Below are 8,124 nucleotides of genomic sequence, written 5' to 3'. Positions count from 1 at the left end.
AGGAATGCCATTATGCTCCCGCCTTTCTAAGCAGTGGCTCCCCTGCCTGTTGTCTTTGGAAGGCCTGCGCTTTGAGGGACTTTCCCCGGGTGCAAACCTGTCAAAGTGCAGCTCAGCTGAAGGTCGTTGTATCCTACTGCCACCTTGTGGTCATATTTTTTTCCCTGCTTTGTCCTGAAATCTCTCATATTCACTACAGTGCCATCGTATATATAGTATTCTCAAAAACATTCATACATGTAGCATAAAAAAAGAAGTGTTTTTGGGAACCAGCAGTTAGCGTAATGGCTATGTCACTGGACTCCCACGTAGTCGACCGCGGTTCGCATCCCAGACCCGGTGGCTTAAAACTCACGCCGGGCGCGTGTCCGTGCATGCCCAAGATCCCAAGAGGAGAATGGAGGAGAAGGGATTGCGGCGTGACCATCCCCCCTGGGGGGTGATTTCTCGCTTTCTGTCTCTATGTCTCTCTCTGTCTGGCTGGCGAGCACACGTGCCCTATAGCGAAAACCTCTCCAAAAAAAAAAAATTTACTACACTTGCATATTGAAGGCTCAGAAAGGTGTGATATTTACCTTTTCTTACCATAATAAAGATTATAGCCAAGACTCTAATAATAAAAAGACAGGTTAACAAGAGAAAAGCATAAGAGATTATTTCAAAGTGGCACTGGAGCCTTCCAAATGAAGACCCAAGAGACAAAGGAAAACTGTCCATTTTTATGCTTGATTCCAATGAAAAGTAGATGGTGTATAGAAATACGATTGAATGAAAAAGGAATGATCTAACACCAGTAGACATGGGGAAACCTAGCAAGGCCTGTCTGTCTAGATTCTTGGTCTGTCTGTGGCATTCCTTCCTCTTTGGTATAGGGCAGGACTCCTTCTGGAATGAGGGTCTTAGGACTATCAGATAAGGGTAGACCAGAGAATCTGTTTATGGCCAGCTCCTGGGCAAAAGGCAAAGGATGGCTAGTTGTCTGGCTTTGGAGAAAAGCAGGTTCTAGTTTTTATGACCTGCCTTGAGGAGGAAAAATTCTAGTTTCTGTAACTTGTCTTTGGGAAGAAAGAACAGAAAGAAAAGCAGGAAATGGCCAGAAAGATCTTGCTTCTGTGGCTACTTCTGAGGCTTTCCCATCTCTTTTCTCCGTGTACTCAGCATGCCGAAGAACCATACTTTGGGGTCTCATTTTCATTTTCTGAGTCCCGTAATATGCATGTGCAATTATAGTATGTTACCCTCAAAGCAATCTGACTTCTCTTACTTTTTTTTTTTTTTTTGAGAGGTTTTTGCTATAGGGCGTGTGCTCTCACCAGAAAGACAGAGAGACAGAAAGCAAGAAATCACTCACCAGAAGGGATGGCCACGCCTCTATCCCTTCTCCTCCATTCTCCTCGTGGGATCTTGGGCATGTATGCATGTGCACCCAGTGTGAGTTTAAGCCACCGGGTCTGGGACTCGAACCATGGTCGATCACATGGGAGTCCAGCGACATAGCCGTTGCACCAACTGCTGGTCCCGGGATATTCTATATATAGTATTACATCATTTACAATGAAAGATGGTTTAACCTCTTCCAAACTGAATGCCTTTTATTTCTTTTTTCATGTCTAATTTCCATGGCCAAACCACTGGCATAAAGTTGAATAGAAATGGCAAGAGTGGACATCCTTTTGATCTTTGGATGAAAACATTTAGTCTCTCACCATTATCACCATTTCATCATATGATGTTAGCTGTGGACTTTTCATGGATGCCCTCTTTTTCTAATTTGTTGAACATTTTTTATCATGTATCCAATTTTTGTCAGATGGATTTTCTGTGTCTACTGAGATGATCATGTTGTTTTGTCCTTTGTTCTGTTGATACAGTAGATGTGATAGGCAGAACAGTGCTCCCACCCAAGATGGCCATGATCTAATGCCCAGAACCTTTGAGTATGTTATGTTGCATAAGGTTTCAGATAGAACTACAGTTGCTAGTCAGTTGGCCTTAAAATAGAGAAATAATCTTGGATTATCTGAGTGGGCACAATAAAAACATAAAGGCCCTTAAAAGTGGAAGAGGGAGGCAAAAGAACCATAAAGATGCCAGCATGAGGCTGGAAAAGTCAAGTCGATTCTCCCATAGATCCTTCACAAATGAATGCAGTCCTGCCAACACCTGATTTTAGCCCAGTGAGAACGAGTTTAGAATTCTCACCTTCAAAACTAACGAGAAGGCCCAAACAAAGAGTAATAAATTCATGTTGTTATGTCACTAAGCTTGTGATAATTTCTTACAGCAACAGTAGGAAACGAATAGAGTGTGTTATATTAATTGATTCTTAGATGTTAAACCAACTTTGCGTTTTTGGGGACAAATCCCAGTTGATCATAGTAGGTAATATTTTCATAGTTTCTGGATCTGGTGTGTTAAGTGTCTTGCTGAGGATTCTTCAGTCTGTATTCATAAGAGATCTTGGTCTGAGTTTCCTTTTTTTGTGAAGTACCTGTCTGGCTTTGGTGTCAGGGGTAATACTGGCCTTACAGAATGAGTTGAAAAATGTTCTCCCCACCTCTATTAGTGTAGCCATTGCAGCTTTAATAATGGTTGCTATTTACATGATACATCTTTGTCCTTTTTTTTTTCTTTTCAACATATTTGAAGATTTTCTTTAAATCTAGATTTCCCATTGAATAGGTTTCCTCCATAATAACCAAGGATACCTCTCCTTTTTTATATTCTGTGGTTCTCTTGATTACGTAAGCCTTGACATTTTTGTCTAAATTTATTAAAATTAAAATTTAGTAACCATTTATGTTGGGCCCATTTATTTTTAAGACTCGTGTGGGAACCAGCAGTTGGCATAATGGCTATGTCGCTGGACTCCCATGTATTTGACTGTGGTTGAAGTCCCTGACCCGGTGGCTTAAACTCATGCCAGGCACGTGTGCATGCATGCCCAAGATCCCGAGAGAAGAATGGAGAAGGGATTGTGGTATGGTCATCCCCCCTGGGGGGTGATTTCTCGCTTTCTGTCTCCCTGACTCTCTGTCTTTCTGGTGAGCATAGGCATCCTATATAATTTCTTACAGCAACAGTAGGAAACGAATAGAGTGTGTTATATTAATTGATTCTTAGATGTTAAACCAACTTTGCGTTTTTGGGGACAAATCCCAGTTGATCATAGTAGGTAATATTTTCATAGTTTCTGGATCTGGTGTGTTAAGTGTCTTGCTGAGGATTCTTCAGTCTGTATTCATAAGAGATCTTGGTCTGAGTTTCCTTTTTTTGTGAAGTACCTGTCTGGCTTTGGTGTCAGGGGTAATACTGGCCTTACAGAATGAGTTGAAAAATGTTCTCCCCACCTCTATTAGTGTAGCCATTGCAGCTTTAATAATGGTTGCTATTTACATGATACATCTTTGTCCTTTTTTTTTTCTTTTCAACATATTTGAAGATTTTCTTTAAATCTAGATTTCCCATTGAATAGGTTTCCTCCATAATAACCAAGGATACCTCTCCTTTTTTATATTCTGTGGTTCTCTTGATTACGTAAGCCTTGACATTTTTGTCTAAATTTATTAAAATTAAAATTTAGTAACCATTTATGTTGGGCCCATTTATTTTTAAGACTCGTGTGGGAACCAGCAGTTGGCATAATGGCTATGTCGCTGGACTCCCATGTATTTGACTGTGGTTGAAGTCCCTGACCCGGTGGCTTAAACTCATGCCAGGCACGTGTGCATGCATGCCCAAGATCCCGAGAGAAGAATGGAGAAGGGATTGTGGTATGGTCATCCCCCCTGGGGGGTGATTTCTCGCTTTCTGTCTCCCTGACTCTCTGTCTTTCTGGTGAGCATAGGCATCCTATAGCAAAACCTCTCCAAAAAAAAAAAAAGACTAGTGTGAAATCTGTATGTCTAGGAATCACTAAATTAGAGAGTTTCCAAGACTAGGCTAGAGATGTATTGTACCTATTGATATAGCATAGGTTGTACATCTGTGGAACAAGGTTGTTAAATTTACAAATAATATTTTTTAAGGTTTTTGCCACAGGGTACATGTGTTCCCCAGAGAGATAGTGAGAGGGAAAGTAAGAAATCACTCCCACCCACCCACTCCCAGGTTATAATCCCTTCTCCTGCATGCTCCATAGGGCACATGCACTCACCAGAGAGAGACAGAGGGAGGGAAAGTGAGAAATCACACTCCCCCAGGGGGGCTGGCTACACTGTAATCCCCTCTCCTCTAGTCTCTTCTTGGGATTTCGAGCATGCACACACATGTACTTGGTATGATTTTCAAGCCACAAGGTCTGGGACTGAAACCGTGGTCAGCCATGTGGGAGTCCAGTGCTTTAACCACCATGCAACCTGCCGGCCCTAATAAAGGCTTATATTTTAAAATTTTTAAAAATTATCTCTTTATTTAATTTTATTTGTCATTTTTATTTATTATTAAGCTTTCATTTGACCAAAGGGACAGAGAGAGAGAGAAGAGGAAAGTGAGAAAGCAAGCCACTAGGTCTGGGACTCGACCCACATTCAGCCATGTGGGAGGGAGTCCAGCACCTTAACCACCATGCCACCTGGTGGCCCCTAAATACTTATTTTAAAAAATATTGCAATTTTATGTGCACTGTACCTGGTAATGATGAGAGCCACCATTAATTAATAATGAATACTTCAGCTATATACTTTGCTTTACATATTGTCATGTTTAATTTTTAAATAATCCTGTGAGAAATAAGTTATCATTATCCCATTTACACATGAGGAAACCTTAACTATCTTTGATAACTGTGAATTTATATATTGTTTTGTTTTTCAGATCATTCACGAGAAGTCTTAGAACAATTAGTAGGCCCAAACAAACTAAAGCAAGTGACATGGACTGTTTACTGATGCTCACTAAAGCTACAAAAGCTTATCAAAAGTACTCTCCCAGGAAATGGTCTGTAGAAATGTGCTTTCCATAATTTAACACTACCTGGTTATGTTATTGTCGTATTTAAGCTATCGAATTTAAGCTAAGAGAATCAGCTAAACCTCAGTGTGTGTGTGTGTGTGTGTAAATATAGTTTGTGCTTTGAAGTTAACCCTACTCTTAAACATCTTAATAGTGCTAATTGCATCTTTGTTTGACAAGTTATTATTTTGAAATAGTGATCCTAGCATGACCTTTCATCTGGGGGGGGTAGTTTATTTCTTTAATAATGAAGTTTTATATCATCTGTTTTTCCTCAAGATTTCCTTCACCTAGGTAGGTGTTTGAGCTGTTATAAGAGAAATTGACTATTTTGATAGTTAAGATCATTCTAAGCAAAGGTATTTCTAAAAGCATAATTTCCTTCCTAGCCATTTTCTGGCTTTTACCTTCCTGAAGTATTTAAATGCCCATTTGCCAAAAGCAATGCTGAACAGCAAGTCTGTTAATTCTTCACATAACTTGTATATTTCTTTGTTTCACAGAAATAAATCGTTTACTGTCATGACCCATGACATTAAACCTTAGCCATTCAGCGTATTATCATGAGTCCCCTGCCCATCCACTTATTTAATCGATTTTAGTGCTACTCTGCCCAATATGTTTGATTTATCTATAAACCTTCTTCCTTAGCGAAATTATATTCAGAAATATGTAAAAGTTAGTAAATGTAAAACATCATTATGAAGATCATAAAGGCGTGTAATCACATGACCAATTTCTAGCTAGCCTTAGGAAGCCAGAAAGGGGCAGCGTAAGTATCACAGCACAGAGTTCTCAAATGGAACCTCTTTGGCAATCACAAAAGTATCTGACGTACACTTAGCCCACCCCTCAAATCTGGCGTACTCCTCATGCCATGAGCCAGTCTCACTTGGACTTTCTTAAAGATTTCATATTTTACTTCCAATGTAGTGAAACATAGGGAAAGTGTGGTATGGTAAGTGTCCTGTACATGTTTAGGATGAAGGGTTACATATGTAACTTTTTTTCATGTCCTTACTTTATACATGTGGCATGTTTATAGTGTGGATATTGCCACCGCAAAGTGGTATATACGTATGTGTGTAAAATAGGTAAGGCCTGTTTTAATCTATAAAATCTTTCTAAAGACAATTCAATAAACGTTTAATATTGAATATCTAACCAAGTCAATGTCCTTTTCCCCTTTTTGCAAAAACTAGTTTCGGGAACCAGCAGTTAGCATAATGGCTATGTCGCTGGACTCCCACATAGTCAACCGCAGTTCACGTCCCGGACCCGGTGGCTTAAAACTCACGGCGGGCGCGTGTGCGTGCGTGCCCAAGATCCCAAGAGGAGAATGGAGGAGAAGGGATTGCGGCGTGACCATCCCCCCTGGGGGGTGATTTCTCACTTTCTGTCTCTATGTCTCTCTCTGTCTGTCTGGCGAGCGCACACGCCCTATAACAAAAATCTCTCCAAAAAAAAAAACTAGTGTCAATGAGGCTGGCAGGTGGCGTGGGGGGTAAGGGTGCTGAACTCCCACATGACTGACCACGATTCGAGTTCCAGACCTGGTGGCTTGCTTTCTAACTTTCTCTTTCTCTGTCTTCCCTTCTCTGGTCAAATTAAAATAAGTAAAATGAATAAATAAAGTAATTTTTTAAAAAATTAGCGTCAAGACCTAAGGTGTAAACACTTTTGGTTCTATAAAGGATTTATCTTCTTAAAGCAGTCCACAGTTTGATCTTGCTTTTTCTCATTGCTGGTTGTATTAGCTATTTCTCTCCACCCTGTTTATAATATCAGTACTAGTACCCCATCTCAGTACTCGTTACATCCTATCATTCTTACCTCTTTATTTGTCTCCTTGCTATCACCATCTGATCTGTTTTATTTTTTATTTGGTCATCATCTGTCTCCTCATCCTAGAATATATACTCAATTCAATCTCTTTTGTCATTGCTGTATCCCCAGTGTTTTAAACAGTAGCTGGTACATAATAGGTACCCAAATATTTGTTGAATTAATGAACAAGGAAAGAAACAAAGGAGGGGAAAAAAAAGTCATACCCTATCCTAGTTGGATGTGTGCTATTATAACAAGATATCTGAGGGACTGGGTAGTTTTTTCCCCCAATTTTATTTTATGTTATAAATTCTTATTTACATTTCATTGTTGTATAACTTTATGGTAACTTATAATGAACACAAATTTATCTGGCTTGTGGCCAGTTAGGTAGCATAGTGGTGAAGGTGGCTAGATTCCACATGGCTGACTTTGTGTGGTTTGAGTCCTAGATCCAATAGCTTGAAAAACACTCTTTAAGTGCTAGTGCATGCATCCCCAAAATCCCAAGAGCAGAATGGAGGAGAAGGGATTGTTGCCGCGTGGTCATCTCCCCGCAGGTGCTTTCTCATTGCTCTTTCTCTGACCCGTGCATGAACTTAAAAAAAAAAAAAAAAAAAATTTGGTTCATGGTTCTGGAGGGTGAGAAGTCCAGGATAGAGGGCCTATATCTTGTGTGGGCCTTCTTATTGCCTCATCCCATGGCAAAAGATGGAAGGCAAAAGAGCACATGCCTGAGAGAGGAGGAGGAAGGCTTTTATCAGGAACCCACACTATCTAACCTACTCCCACAATGATCCATGAGGGCAGAACCTTTATGACCTAAGCACTTTTAAAAAAATAATAATTTTTAGAGAGACTTTGCTATAGGGCACATGTGCTCACTGGAGAGAAGAGAAACAGAAAGTGAGAGTGATTTCTCACTTTCTGTCTCTCTCTCTGGCAATTGCATGCACCCTACAGCAAAAATCTCTTTTAAAAAAAGAAAAACTCCAGGAGTCTGGGGGCAGCCAGTGGCATGGTGTTTAAAGGTGCTGGACTCAAACAGATGAATGGATTGAAACAGTGTTGCACATATATTCCATGGAATACTATTCAACCATAAAAAAAAATAACAATTAAAAAAAAACAAGACTGGTTTTTGATAGAAAGTGGACGAATAGGCAAGATTTATTGCTGAATGAAGCAAGTCAGGTTATGAAAGAGAGACTATATTTCTCTACTTAACATATACCAACTGTCTGCACTCTATAGTAGAGACGAAAGATTGGAGGACATGAAAGCATTGAAAATAGTTATGCATACTGGAGACAGTGTGAAAGGAGGGTGAGAGAGGGGAAGAGT

General features: G+C 39.9%; 1 protein-coding gene across 2 annotated transcripts in view; it reads left to right on the top strand.

The window, feature by feature from the left end:
* Positions 1-5,118, top strand: part of AMN1 (antagonist of mitotic exit network 1 homolog) — a 60,783-nt gene extending 55,665 nt beyond the window's left edge. For both annotated transcript variants that reach the window (XM_006168058.3, XM_006168057.3), the window contains exon 7: positions 4,816-5,118. In XM_006168058.3, coding sequence (XP_006168120.1) covers positions 4,816-4,889 — 74 coding nt within the window. In that variant the 3' untranslated portion in view covers positions 4,890-5,118. The remainder of the gene's footprint in view (positions 1-4,815) is intronic.
* Positions 5,119-8,124: the final 3,006 nt, after the last annotated feature.

The sequence above is a fragment of the Tupaia chinensis genome, unplaced genomic scaffold (genome assembly GCF_000334495.1).
Source record: "Tupaia chinensis unplaced genomic scaffold, TupChi_1.0 Scaffold145519_1, whole genome shotgun sequence".
Classification (NCBI taxonomy): domain Eukaryota; kingdom Metazoa; phylum Chordata; class Mammalia; order Scandentia; family Tupaiidae; genus Tupaia; species Tupaia belangeri.
The sequence above is the reverse complement of the archived record's forward strand: the minus strand, read 5'-3'. Positions and strand labels throughout refer to the sequence as shown.